The sequence below is a fragment of the Acomys russatus genome, chromosome 4, assembly GCF_903995435.1.
Source record: "Acomys russatus chromosome 4, mAcoRus1.1, whole genome shotgun sequence".
Classification (NCBI taxonomy): Eukaryota; Metazoa; Chordata; class Mammalia; order Rodentia; family Muridae; genus Acomys; species Acomys russatus.
The window spans coordinates 30,090,982-30,105,271 of record NC_067140.1 but is presented as its reverse complement, the minus strand read 5'-3'; the positions used below and the strand labels follow the sequence as shown (position 1 = coordinate 30,105,271).

General features: G+C 51.6%; 2 protein-coding genes across 3 annotated transcripts in view; both read left to right on the top strand.

Moving 5' to 3' along the window:
* Creb3l1 (cAMP responsive element binding protein 3 like 1) overlaps positions 1-7,600 on the top strand; it is a 43,501-nt gene extending 35,901 nt beyond the window's left edge. Inside the window, exons 9-12 of the mRNA XM_051144150.1 lie at positions 2,183-2,282; positions 2,938-3,064; positions 6,451-6,718; positions 6,871-7,600. Coding sequence (XP_051000107.1) covers positions 2,183-2,282; positions 2,938-3,064; positions 6,451-6,718; positions 6,871-6,907 — 532 coding nt within the window. The 3' untranslated portion in view covers positions 6,908-7,600. The remainder of the gene's footprint in view (positions 1-2,182; positions 2,283-2,937; positions 3,065-6,450; positions 6,719-6,870) is intronic.
* Positions 7,601-13,557: 5,957 nt separating this feature from the next.
* Dgkz (diacylglycerol kinase zeta) overlaps positions 13,558-14,290 on the top strand; it is a 42,312-nt gene continuing 41,579 nt past the window's right edge. The window contains exon 1 of one of the 2 annotated variants that reach the window (XM_051144143.1): positions 13,558-14,171. In XM_051144143.1, coding sequence (XP_051000100.1) covers positions 13,960-14,171 — 212 coding nt within the window. In that variant the 5' untranslated portion in view covers positions 13,558-13,959. The remainder of the gene's footprint in view (positions 14,172-14,290) is intronic. The other variant, XM_051144142.1, reaches the window with a different exon arrangement.

The following is a 14,290-nucleotide window of genomic DNA, read 5'->3' as shown; positions in this document are numbered from 1 at the left end:
CTGCCTCCTGAGTGCCGGGGTTAAAGGTGTGCACCATGCCCGGCTCATGCATGCCTTTTCGTGTGGGTGCTGGAGATCCAAGCGCAGATCCCCATGCTTGGTAGATAGCGCCTGTACCTGCTGAGCCATTTTCCCAGCTCCCAAGCTGCATTTTAACAACTCTCCTGGACAACTCTGTTGCACTGAGTTTGAGAAACATTAGTGTCAGGAAACTCACGTAGCACCTGGCATGTAGCATAAAAATCACAGCCTTGGGCTTAGGCTCTCGCTCCACTCTGCTGTTTTTGTTTTGATTTGGTTTTGGTTTTGGTTTTGGTTTATGTGTGACTCTGTTGTTTCTTGTGAACTTCTCTGAGCCTCAATATTCTTGCTGACCAGAATATGAGAGCAACATTGGCTAACAGAACAACAACTAAAACCAACATGGTGTGTGGCATTAAAGAATCCTCACCTGTTGATTTTGTCCCTTTCATAATACTGTTCTGAATCCTAGATAGTGCCCTGAGCCATGAACCCACAGGTGTTTAATGTTATTTTCCAGGAGTAATTACAATAACACAAACAACAGTATTTAGTAGGATCCTAAACAAGACACCAACTCCCAGCTATCCTGACGACTGAACCCAGGACCTTGTACACACCAGGCAAATGTTTTACCACTATGCTAAGCTCCCTTGTTTTGTTTTTAGTTTAGTTTTAGGTTTGGTTTGTTTGATTTTTGTCTGTTTGCTTTTTTTTTTTTTTTCTGGTTTTCGTTTTTTGTTTTTTGTTTTTTTGTTTTTTTGTTTTCAAGACAGGGTTTCTCTGTGTAGCCCTGGCTGTCCTGGACTTGCTTTGTAGACCAGGCTGGCTTGAACTCACAGTGATCTGCCTGCCTCTGCCTCCCAAGTGCTGGGATTACAGGTGTGCACCACCACCACCCAGCTACTTTTTTTTTTAAGTTTTAAGTTACATTTACTCATTTACTGTGCATGTGCATGTATTCACACACACACACACACATACACACACATGTGCATGCGCCTGTGCAAGTTAGAGGGTAACTTACACTAGTCAGTTCTCTCTGTCCATCCTGTAGGTACCAGGGACAGAACTCAGGCCATCAGGCTTGCTGACAAGCGCTTTTACTTGCTGAGCATCCAACCGCCCCTGTTTACTTTTTGAAACACATTCTCATGTAGCCAGGCTGGCTGCAAACTCATTATGTCCCTGAGGTTAGTCTTGAACTCCTGATCCTCCTTCCTCCACCTTCTGAGTGCCTAGTCCAATCCAAGGCTTCTTCCAGGCGTGCACAGACTAGCCTAATCTGAGTGTTCAATTTTTGGAAACAGGGTCTTTTTGTGTCGTTGCTCAGCCCTGAACTTGTACCCAAACATCCTCCAGTTCCCGCCTTGGGAAAACCTTGCAGTGTATTTTCTTCTTTCCTTCCTCTGACCCAGCTTCTCGGGGCGGAACCCAACCACTGCCCTGATTGGCTTAAAGAATCCACGACTCCACCCCATTCCCAATCAGAGTAGAAGCGGAGCCTTCAAACTGTACCTCGCCACCTCTGCCAAGTACTCAGAGCTTTAGGGTTATTTCGCCACCTGCTGTCCACTTCAGGAACTGCATGAACACAGCTGGGTGGAGAAGAGCTCTATTAACTGTTAACAAGTGTGAGTACCCATGCTGGGTAATACCTAGTTCTTGCCCTCTGTTAGCGATAGAGACTGACACGGACATCCACAAATAAATCTAACATGTTACAGGTGCTGAGATAATAGTAAAAACAGCAGTAAATTTAACATAAGCAATGGCTGCCATTTAGTGACTGCACTACACACTGTGCCAGCTGTCTTTCTTGTGGAATCAGGGTACAAAGGAGGAAGGTCCATGTGTCTGTGACTGATGTTGGATAAGAAAAAGAAATCCAGCCTTTTCTGAGAAGAGTCCGGAGCAAGAGTTAGGCAGCCCCTAAGCTTCTGCAGGGTGACCCAGCTTCCCATAATAAGGCAGGTCCCGGGTTCCCAAGCCAGGCTGCAGAGGGGGCCAAGCAGGAGGTGACCTTTCTGTGTGTTGACCTCAATGGGTGCCTAAGCGTAGAGGCCCAGTCAGGAGCCAGCCAAGGCCCCTCAGGAGAGGCCAGGATGCAGACATGGTTGCTGTGCTTGAACCCACGTAGTGACTCCTGTGCCTTCCTCAGGACCCTGCTCCAGCAGCTGCAGAAACTCCAGACTCTGGTCACCAGCAAGATCTCCAGGCCTTACAAAATGGCAGCCACTCAGACTGGCACTTGCCTCATGGTAGGTGCTACTCCCTAGCACAAGGCCACAGAGGGGCGCTCTTCTTGAGGCCAGCTCTCTAGGACAGTGAGCAGAGCCTGAAGGGACCAGTGACCTGTCCAGGCCAGTTCTAACGGATGTGTGATTGATGACACTGAATCTAGGGAGGGGCGGGTCCTTGGAAACGTGGCTTCTACAGACTCAGGAGTGTGGCTTTTTTTGGGGGGGCGGGAATCGGTGATGAAGTAAAGGAGAGCCTCAGAGGACACCTAGGATAGGCTCAGCTTCTGTTTGCCTCTCTGCCATTAGTCTGTCACCTCCCAGGTGACATTCTTAGGGCAGGGCCTCATTGGAGCTGAGACTTTACTGTGGCAATATGCCCCTCTCCCTGGTCACATTTGCGCTCCCTTGCCCTGTGGGTGAGAACTACACAGAGCCCCTCCCTCTGCTCTCTGATACTGCCTTTCATGTTCCCTAGATTGGGTTGAGGATGTCTGCTTCCAGGAGACAAAGAGACTCCACTTCTAGGAAGCAGCCAGCTCTGGGGAGGCTTTGAGGGGTGGGGGATGACTGAACCTTTTGCATCCAATGGGTTGGGGTGAGGAGAGTTGGAGGTGGCCAGTCTTGTAGGCCTGCCCTGCCCCAGATCTGATGGTTGCTCTCTGCCCACTACTAGGTGGCAGCCTTGTGCTTTGTTCTGGTGCTGGGCTCTCTTGTGCCCTGCCTTCCTGCATTCTCTTCCGGCTCAAAGACTGTGAAGGAAGACCCTGTTGCAGCTGACAGCATCTACGCGGCCAGTCAGAGTGAGTACCTCTGAGACTCTGGGAGGAAAGCCAGATTCAGGAGAGGAGCCATGTCAGGTGCTCACCTTTAATCCCAGCACTCAGGAGGCAGAGGCAAGGGGATCACTGTAAGTTCGAGACCAGCCCAGTCTACACGGGGAGTTCCAGGCCAGCCAGGGCTACGTAGTGAGACCCTGTCTCAAAAAGGTTTGGAGGGCTTGAGAGATGGCTTGGTGGTTAAGTGCACTGGCTGCTCTTCTAGAGGACCCAGGTTTGATTCCTAAACACGTACATGGTGGCTCACAGCTACCTATAACTTCCGTTCCAGGGGGATCAAATGCTATCTTCTGGTCTCAGAAGGAAACAAGCACACACAAATGGTATACAGACACACCAGCAGCAAAATATCCATTCACATAAAAAAAAATTTTTTTTTTTTATTTTTTTTTTTTTTGGTTTTTCGAGACAGGGTTTCTCTGTGTAGCCTTGGCCATCCAGGATTCACTTTGTAGACCAGGCTGGCCTCGAACTCACAGCGATCTGCCTGCCTCTGCCTCCCGAGTGCTGGGATTAAAGGCATGTGCCACCACGCCCGGCTAAAATTTTTTTTTAAATAAATATTTTTAAAAGCTTGGAGTTGGCATTATCTCATTCTTTCGTTTGTTTGGTTGATGGTTTTGGTTTTTTGGTTTTTTTGAGACAGGGTTTCTGTCCTAGACTCACTTTGTAGACCAGGCTGGCCTGGAACTCAAAGAGATCCGCCTGCCTCTGCTGGGATTAAAGGCGTGCGCCACCACTCCTGGCGGCGTTATCTCATTCTATGCTCTAATTTTGCAGATAGAATAACTGAGCCCCAGTGAGGGTCTATGACCTTTCTTTTTTTTAATGTTAGTGGTAGAACTGGGACTAGGCTCTCTGAGAGCCTCTGCCTTGCTGTGGAGGAGGCAGCCTTACAGGACAGCACAGTACTCTAGGTCTAATTTCCATGTGTGAGGCCAGCAGGAGTTATAATGCATTAGCTTAGCACAGTTTGCATCTTAGTCCCAGGACAGCAAATGAGTGTCAGTCTTCAGTCATTTCTAATGTGGCAGAGACTGCGTGACACACAGTGTCAAGAAAGATTCTAAGAGAGATGGCTCAACTGTCTGCTCTTACAGAGGTCCTGAGTTCAAATCTCAGCAACCACATGGTGGCTCACAACCAACGGCAATGAGATCTGGTGCCCTCTTCTGGCCTGCAGGTGTACATGCAGCTAGAGCACTCATACAAATAAATAAATATGTTTTTAAAAAAAGAAAGAAAGATCCTGAGCGGGTATGGTGACGCACACCTATAATGCTCGCACTCGGGGAGGCATAGGCAGGTGGATCTCTGTGAGTTCAAGGCAAAGAAAGAAAGAAAGCTTCTGAGACCCACAGGCACTCAGGGTCAGGGTTTTGCTGGGAGCATCTACCCCTGGTGAGAGTGGTAGCTGTGATGCTGATGCCACCCCAGTGGAGGGCTGTGCCATTTGGTAGTTGTGTGACCCAGGGCATGTATCTTAGGCTCTCTAGAAGTTGATTTCCAGAACCCACAAGCTGCTGTCCTGTGCAGTGCAGTGCAGTGCAGTGGGAATAGCTCCTGACACCAGAGAAAGACAGGGCATGAACAGCCAATACAGGGAACAGCAGAGAACAGTGTGGCTTTCAGAGGCAGAGGCCACGTCACAGAGGCCCGTGGAAGAACTTCCAGGCTGTCCTTCATATGCCAGAAGCATGAGAGAGGAAACAGTTGAGAGGTCAGAGAGAGGGGAGGGAGAGGGGGAGGGGGAGTATGTGAAGAGGAAGGGTGCTGTAGGGAGGGTGAGCAAGACACTGAGGGCCTGGAGGGGCGGAAGGGAGCTGGGAGGAGGACTAAGGGGAGTGGCGCTTGGAAGCCACCCTGGGGGGGGGGGGGGCTGTGATGGGGGAGGGGACGATGCGTAGGCCGGAGGAGAGGAAGCCGAGGAGGAGGGTGGTGCTGAGGAGCAAACCCAGGGAGGGGAAGGGAGAGCATGAAGGAGCCTCTCAAATGAGTGCAGCTTAGGGCAGGGCAGGGCAGAGGGCACGTCTGAGGAAGGAGGTGGCTTGTTAAGCAAACTGGTTTCCGGACTGCAGCCTCACACAATGCCAGGGGCCGCCTTTTCCATAGATTCCCATAGATTAGACCCTGCAGGGGAAGCTGTGGAGTAGGCAGCAGACTCTGGAGCCAGGAAGCCAGCTCACAGGGACCCTTGATGATGAGCTCTAGGAAGCATGGCTTTAAAAGACGCCTCATTTCCAAGGCTTTGTGTGAGACCTGGTTTGCTGTAAGCTGAGGGCACAGGTGTTCAGTTTTCTCCCCTTGAACTAGCCTAGAAGAGAAAAGAAATTTTTCCTTAAGTGTTCCAGGAAGTGGGTGGCATGGAAGAATTAGAAACTGGTCCCTCAGCAGGCCTGATGGCATAGGCCTGGGATTCCAGCTTCTCAGCTCAAGGCAGAAGAGGGACACATAGGTTTAAGGCTTACTCAGGCTACAAAATGAATTAATGGACAGCCTGAGCAGGCTGGCTATATATCCTGCTGTAGTGTATTGGCCTGGCATGCATGAAGTTCTGGGTTTGATTCTTTTTTTTTCTTTTTTTTTGGTTTTTCGAGACAGGGTTTCTCTGTGTAGTCTTGGCTGTCCTAGACTCGCTTTGTAGACCAACCAGGCTGGCCTCGAACTCACAGCGATCCGCCTGCCTCTGCCTCCCGAGTGCTGGGATTAAAGGCGTGCGCCACCACACCCGGCCTCTGGGTTTGATTCTTACTACCACAAAAGGGAGAGAAAAGTCCCAGTTTCGGTAAGCAAATCAGTACTGTCTTGCTCAGAAGTGCTGTTTTGGTTTTGTTTTGTTTTAATTTTTTTAAAGATTTATTTATTTATTAGGTATACAGTATTCTGCCTGCAGGCCAGAAGAGGGCACCAGATCCCATTATAGATGGTGGCGAGCCACCATTTGGTTGATGGGAATTGAACTCAGGACCTTTGGAAGAGCAGTCAGTGCTCTTAACCTCTGAGCCATCTCTCCAGTCCCAGAAGGGCTATATTTTTGTGAGCTCATGGTTTTACTAAGCGCCATTTCAATCCCTTAAACTGTGCTACCCACTGAATCCTGGAGTTCTCAATGATGTTGGTTATAGTATCCCCATTTCACAGATGAACAAACCGAAGCACAGCAAAACCAGAGCAGAGTGTGTGCTAACCTAAGATCACAGAGCCAGGAACCCTCAGGGCTAAGACTACGAGTCAGGCCTGTAAGATCTCAGACCCTGTGCTCATCATGCCTAGCACAGGAATAAGGTTATTACTGGGGCAGAGGGTGCACCTGAGGAGCACCTGTGACTCACCCTGTATTTACTCCCCAGTGCCTTCCAGAAGCCTACTGTTCTATGATGATGGAGCAGGCTCATGGGAAGATGGCCGAGGTGCTCGACTGCCCGTGGAGCCCCCAGAAGGCTGGGAGCTCAAGCCCGGGGGACCAGCAGAGCCAAAGCCCCAGGATCACCTCCGGCATGACTATATGGACAGCACCCACGAGACTACCAAGTACTTGAGCCAGACCTGGCCAGAGGATACCGATGACAGTGGCACCAGCCCCAACTTCTCCCACCCCAAGGAGTGGTTCCATGAAAGGTGAGCCGAGGGATAGCCTTTTCCTTTCCAGCGTGCCAGTCTGTACCACCCTCAGCCACATCCTCACAGGGGGAGGGGTCCCTGATCTAGATAACAGCCGAATGGTGGGTACCTCAGGGCATACTCACCCCTGGATCCTTTTCTCTTCCCAGGGATCTGGGCCCCAACACCACCATCAAACTCTCCTAGGCCACTCCAAGACCCAGGACCCAGGATGGACACCCTGGCACCCAGAAGAGGCATTCTCTTGTTCACTGACCCAGACCCACCTCATACCCCTGCCTGTGGGCCTTCTGCCTCAGGAGAAAGGGGCTTTCTTCTCCCCAGCACTCCCAGTCTCTCTTGGGACTGGGGTCCCTCTATGTCCCTGGACATTTGGACTGCTCCCCTGGGCCAACCACTCTGTCCCCACTTCTTCCTCCCACAACCATCCGTCCTCCTCCGATAACCACTCACTGGGCCACCCTGTTCCCTTCCCATAGTGACCAACAAGACCACTGTTCCTGGCCCCTCATACACAAGCACACAAGCACACATGCACACATATGCAGACACATGCACACACACCCCACCTCCTACTGTACAGAGACCAAGAACAGAAATTGTTTGTAAATAATGAACCTTATTTTTTATTATTGCCAATCCCCTAAGATATTGTATTTTACAAATCTCCCTCCCATCCCCTCTCCCTTATTTTGTATTTTATGAAGTTAGTGCAGGCTTTGCCACCCCTTGGCCTAGGACAGAGGGACACCCCACCCTCACCTGGCCGCCCCCATGCCCGCTGCCCAAGCTGCTGGGCCTTTTTAATTGCCAAACTGCTCCTTCCACCAGCTCAGCACATGCTTTAAGAAAGCAAAATTAAAAAAAAAAAAAAAGATTCAGCATCAATCCTTGACTCTGTGTCTTCTTTGTGAGGGTCCAGGAGTGAGAGAGGAGAGTTTATTTATTTATATTTTTGGGGGGTATGGGGAGGGGTGGCTGGTGAGAAGTCCTTCCTGTCCGGACACTTTTGTCTTGCCAGTCACCATATTTGGATTGAATAACTCATACAATGCCCAGAACCACAAGAAGAAGAAGAAGGAGAAGAAGGAGAAGAAGGAGAAGAAGAAGAAGAAGAAGAAAGAAGAAGAAGAAGAAGAAGAAGAAGAAGAAGAAGAAGAAGAAGAAGAAGAAGAAGAAGAAGAAGAAGAAGAAGAAGAAGAAGAAGAAGAAGAAGAAGAAGAAGAAGAAGAAATGAAGCCTGGTGTGGTGCCACACACCTTTAATCCAAACATTCAAGTGGCAGAGGCGGGTGGATCTCTGTGAGTTCGAGGCCAGCCTGGGCTACAAAACAAGCCAAGACTACACAGAGAAACCCTGTCTCAAAAACCAAAAATAAGTAAATAAATAATTGAAGCAGTGATATATTTCTGTAATCTCAGCCAAGATGGGAGACAGAGGCAGGAAAACCTCACGGAAGCTCATAGGCCAACAGCCAGCAGCAGAAACAGAGAGCGCCTACCTCAGGAGAGGAGGAAAGGCACAGGTCACTGTGGTGCCTCACTGTGGAGGCAAAGGCAGGCAGAGCTCTGAGTTCAAGGCCAGACTAGTCTACATGTCTAGTTCCAAGCCAACTAAGGCTACCTAGTCAGACTCTGTCTTTAAAAAAAAAAAAAAAAAAAAAAGGCAGAAGGCAAGAGCCCAACTCCTGCAAGTTGTTCTATGACCCCCACATGCAGAATGTGGGTACAAACACACGAGAGCATGCGTGAGAAGGCTTGGAGGAGGAAGCGACAGCAGCAGAGGAAACCTAAGGCATAGAAATCTAGGGCTGAGGAGAAGGGGCTCCCAGCTGAAGTTAGGAAATGCCAGCATCCGGATGATAAGTTAGAAGCTTGCGTCTACAGCAGGGGAAGAGAGGGAAGAGCTGAACGCCAGGAAAGACCATGGTGAGGAAGAGGAAGCAGAGTGAAGAAAGGGACTGAGATAGAATGAGGGGAAAGGAGAAGGCATGGGAAATGCTTGTCTAGAAACATTAGCGACGTCAGCTTGACAGGGCAGGTGTTGGTGGTGGTGGCAAGTGGTGGTGGAGGTAGTGGTGGCAGGTGGTGGTGGTGGCAGGTGGGGTGGTGGTGGTGGTGGTGGTGGCAGGTGGTGGCAGGTGGTGGTGGTGGCAGGTGGTGGTGGTGGTGGTGGTGGCAGGGGGCGCACACCTTTAAGCCCAGCACTTGGGAGGCAGAGGCAGGTGGATTTGAGTTCAAGGCCAGCATGGTCTACAGAGTGAGTTCCAGAACATCCAGGGCTACACAGAGAAACCCCGTCTCGGAAAACCAATGTGGGCGAGGGGCTTTAAGACAGGATAGCCCGAGTGTCAAGTGCCATGGAGATGAGCCTGTCACAGCACCCTTGGGAAGAGCTCTGCTGAAAACAGCTGTGGCAGAAAGTGCAGAGATGGAGGTGACGATGGGAGAGACAAAGTGAAGGCTGGGGAAGATGGGGGGTGGGGGTGGGCAAGGTCAGGAGCAGTTCAGGCTGTTCTTTGTATAATAGGAGATTGACTGGGATTGTTTCTAGAAGACAGATAAAAGAAAGAAAGAAAAAAAAAACAAAACAAAAAACTGAAGGACCCACAGGAGAGAGAGTGGTGGTGGGTGGGAGCCGGAGAGCCGAGGGAGGGGTTCGCTTGGACCAAAAAGGCCTGGGAAAGAAGGGGCAAGCATTCCCTGAGTGTGGAACGAGGGGAGAAGGAAAGGGGGGGCATCCCTGGTAACTGGGAGGCTTGGGCTAGGGCAACAGGGAATGTTGACATGAGAGTTGAAATGAAGAGAAGGAAAATTTCAGACGGTCCCACAGAATAGCAGGAGGCCTGCCCCTCACGTGTATTGTTCCGTGCTGACAGAGGAACTTGGAAAGATAAGACGCCATTTCCTGTGAGTAGAGGGCTTGAAATGTAGTGTCCTCCCATTCCTTACTAACACCAAGAACTGTGAGTTCCCAGCAGGAACTGAGATAGTCCTGAGAGGACCCTTCCCTTCTCTGCAGGCGTCAACCCCAGGCCTTCCCACCTGTGCTCAACCACAGACGGACAGATGGACAGATATCCCCCTAGAGAAGGCTTTTGATTGTGCTTGTTTTGAGGTGGTGGCTTACTGTGTAGCCCTGGCTGACCTAGAACTTACCACACAGGCCAGGTTAGCTTCAAACTCACTGGTAGCTGCCTGTCTCTGCCTCCCAAGTGCTGAGATTAGAGTGTGCACCACCACACTTGGCCAAGAAGGATATTTTACAGATTAAAAAAAAAAACACAAATGAAAAGAATGCTTAGGCTGGCTCAGCAATCAAGTGTGTGTGCTGTTTTTTTTTTTTTTTAATTCATTCATTTTACATCTCAATAGTTATCCCATCTCTTGTATCCTCCCATTCCTCCCTCCCTCGCCTTTCCCCCTACTCCCCTCCCCTATGACTGTGACTGAGGGGGGCCTCCTCCCCCTGTATATGCTCATAGGGCATCAAGTCTCTTCTTGGTAGCCTGCTACCCTTCCTCTGAGTGCCACCAGGCCTCTCCATCCAGGCTTACACACACACACACACACACACACACACACACACACACACACACACACACGGGCAGGGTGGGGCAGGGTTCAAAGACATAGACTCACCTGACTGCCATTCAGGTGAGAGTTCCAAAGCTGCTATCTGAATACAAGTCTATCCTAGTCTTCCTTCCTAGTCCTTCCTCCTCCTCCTTCCACAACCATCCAAGAGCCTTGACTCTCGGGGCTTCCTGAAGCCCATGGCTAGCAAGTAATCGCCTCCCAGCCTGCCTTAGGATGTAGGGCTAATCACTTCCCGCAAGCCACCTGCAGACAGTGCTTCCTCGAGGCTCTGTGTCGCTGGGATGTATCCTCAGCAACAGAGCCAGAGTTTCACGTTCTGTTGTCAGTCCTGGCAGCTTGCTTTGCCGGTGGCCCATGTGACAGCCTTTACAATGCCAGTCATCCTTGCTTCAATATCCACAACAAACCCTTTGTTATACTAGAAACCAAAGCTCTGAAAACAGGGTAAATAGCTAAGGCTGAAGCCATGAGCTGAGATGGGCCAGGCAAGGCTCTAGATCCAAGAAGGCTGGACCAGCCCAGAAACCACCTGACCAAAATGAACACCTGGTCTGATGTAGGTAGCAAGTACCCTGTGGGTCTCCCTGGGGGTGGAGGAGATAGGCCTGATAGTCTGGCCGGGTTGTTCCGGGCATCAGAGAGGCTAAGTACATGGTCTCTGATGTATGCGCGGTCTCCCTGATCTAGTTAATGGTCTCCAAGCCCCCGGTGAGCTTGTCTGTAAAATGGTACCCACCCTGCTGTTTGAAAAGTCAGTGAAAGCTTGCCAGGAAAATGCTTTGCACCGGATCCATTATGCAGTAGACATCAGTAACTGTTCTCTAAGTAACAGTGGTAATGGATGGGCTGGGACCAGAGGAGTGAGATGCAACTGCAAAAGGCTGCAGAAGGTGGTGAGGCTGGTCGGGGAGAGGGCTTCATCTTTCCCTTTTTGGGAGGGAAGCCAAGCCATAACCTAGAGATAATGCAGCCAGCAGCTGGCCCGAAGTAGGGAGGTGTGAGGGTGGTGGAATGAAGCCCACTTTAAAAAGCACTGAGTGTGGAGAGGGCTCTGCAGGAAGCAGTTCAGCAACAACACACAAAAACCCAACCTGGGAATCCAGCAGCTAGGCAGCTGGTGAGGGAATGTCAAACCCAGCCAGTACTACCATAATTCATGGTGTAGGAGGCTACTCCGGGCCAGGCTGCTTGGAAATCAAAGCCCAGAGGCCTGGAAGGGCAAACTCAAGGGCAGCTGGGGTTCAGGGAGGAGTGGGGGGGACGAGACTCCCCATCCCCAGCAGCAGGGTTTCTTTAGAACTTGGCTTTGGGGAAAAAGCTCCTTTGTGGCCAAGGATGTTTATTCCTATTCCTTTATCCAAATGGGGGCTTGCTGGGCCACTGAGATGCTGCAGAAAGCGAATGATAGCACAGACCTTTGGAGATTTACAGAGTAGAGAGAAGGGAGGGCTGCCACAGCGGTGGCGAAGTGGAGGGAAAAGGACGCTGGTACCAGAAGGCCTGGATTTAAATCCAAGCGCACCACCACTCACCATGAGCTATTTTGAGCGACTAAATCACTAAAGGCCAGTTCAGAGTCCTCCTCTGCAGCAGGCAGGAAGTGACGATATCTACCGCTCAGGCATGAGTTTAGGGACATGTTAGATGGGGTGTGTGTGTGGGGGGGGGGTATGTCCGATGATACGCCCAAGAAATCTGCTTAGGGGCGATGGCTCTGGAAATGGGCTTTGAAGGATGGATGTGGCTGGCAGCAAAGGATAACCTGGGCAAAAGACTTAGAGTAAAGACTTAGGCAGGGTGGAGAACCCCAAAGCAGCCCATTCTCTACCTATGTGAGATTGGCCCCTCCCACTTTGCCACACTCACAGGCAGTGTGGGAAAGGAAGACAGAGTCTACACTGGACATCTGCCAGAGGACAGGGAAGGCTAGGAGGAGCCATTATGGAAAAGAAAGCTCTTTTGTTTGGTTGGCTGGTTGGTGTGGACAAGATTTCTCTCTGTGTAGCCCTGGCTGTCCTGGAACTCACTCTGTACACCAAACCAGGCTCAAACTCATAGAGATCCACCTGCCCCTACCTCCCAGGCTGGAAAAGAAAGCTTTTGAGGAAGCTTCCAAATTTAAAATCTGTGATCAGAAGGGACTTTCAGACGGAGGGGACAACCTAAATGATGCTGTGAAGAACTGTACCAATTCCAGAGCAAGATGTATAAGAGGAAGGCAGGTGCAGTGGCTCGCTCAGGTGGAGCTCTGTGAGTTCGAGGCCAGCCTGGACTACAAAGCGAGTCCAGGACAACCAGGCCTCTGTTACAAAGAGAAACCCTGCCTTGAAAAAGAAATCAAAGCAAAAGATGCATAAGAGGAAATAAATGGATGGTCTTAGATGGTGGGATAAGGGCCTTGAATGTGAGGCAAAGGAGAACCATTAAATATTGCATGGCGGTGTGTGTGTGTGTGTGTGTGTGTGTGTGTGTGTGTGTGTGTTTGTGTTCCTAGGTCAACTTCAGGAAGATGCAGTCTAGTCCATGAAAAGACAAATATCTAATATCTGAGGAGTCACCCAGGTTCCTGCAATGGTCCAAATTAAATGTTCAGTTGGTGAACACTCCCAAGTCCAAGAAGAGACGTCGAACTAAAAATACAAGATGGACCCGGTGCAAGCCTCTATCTAGTTCTTCCTTTTGGCCCTGGCTCCTCCCTCTCCTAACAGCTTCTTTGTCCCTAGAAGATACTGGTTTAGCATCTGGGATACTCTGAATCCAGCAACCCTGAAGGCTGACCATGCCAGGGTTGGGAGCTATGGCTTTACACACAACTCAATTTGGTCCAGCTTGAGGCCTGATCCTGAGGGCTCTCTAGGCCAGGAGATGGTGTTCCCTAGGGATTGATGTAAGCTGCTACGTTTCCCGAGACCCTTCCTCAAGTACAATTTGATCTCTAAATTCCCACAGTGCCTACAGGGTTAAAGCTGCCTTGTGTCACCGCCCCTGTCCGCCGCCCCCCCTCCCCGCCCCACCTGCCTACAGCGGCAGCGAATGCCAAAGCCGGAAAACGCGGGAAGGGGGTGGGGGGGGTGCATCACTGCGGCTGAGTGACAGGTGGAGCGATGATTGGCAGGTGCCGTGCAGCCGGAACCAGTGTCGGAGCAGAGGCGCAGAGGTGGGCCTGGGCAGGGTTCCCCCCGACCCCGCACCCTGGCCTCGAGCCCCCAGAAAGGTTGGTAGCTGAGGCCCGCTGCTCCTGGCTCGCTCTCCTGGGGTCCCGGGCCTCTCGGACCCCACAGCTTGACGAGTACCTCTAAGGTGACACTCCGGTGCCTAGAGGCGGCGGCGACAGCCACAAGGCACCCGCTTGGCTAGTCGTCAGGCTCTGGCCGTCCGGAGCTCGCCCGGGCAGCGCCCTACGCACCATCCCGTCCCTTCCAAGGACATAGCCTCCCCAGGGCTTCGGAGCATCCCGGTCAGCCTTTTCTAGGCACTGCGCCCCGCAGCTCCTGGCCCCTGTCGTCTGGGCGCAGAGTCGCGACGGACGTGCGGAACCCAGTGCCTCTTTGCCTCCCTCCCCGCCTGGCGCCCCCGGACTCTGAACTTTGGTGGGATCCCCGCCAAGCCTCGGGGGGTACCGACGCGGACCGCAGAAGGATGGCCGAAGGGCCCGGAGGAGGAGGACCGCGCGCGGACAGGGCTGCCAGCGGCCGTGTGGCAGAAGAGGAGGTGGTGAGAAGGCGTTGCCGGCGCGGGGAGGAGGCCGAGGTCTTCCAGCCCTGGCCTGAGGGCGCCCGAAGAGTGGCTGCTGGACCCCTGATAGAAGAGCGATTCCGTCATATGCATCTCCGAAAGCAGGTGTCATACAGGTAAGGAGGATGAGGACCAAGGGGCCGCTGCGTGGGGGGCCATTCCAGGATCAGCACTTAAGTATCCTCGGTCACAACACGCCCACCTGCCCCTTGCCTGGCGCTGCTGTAGGGGCTTG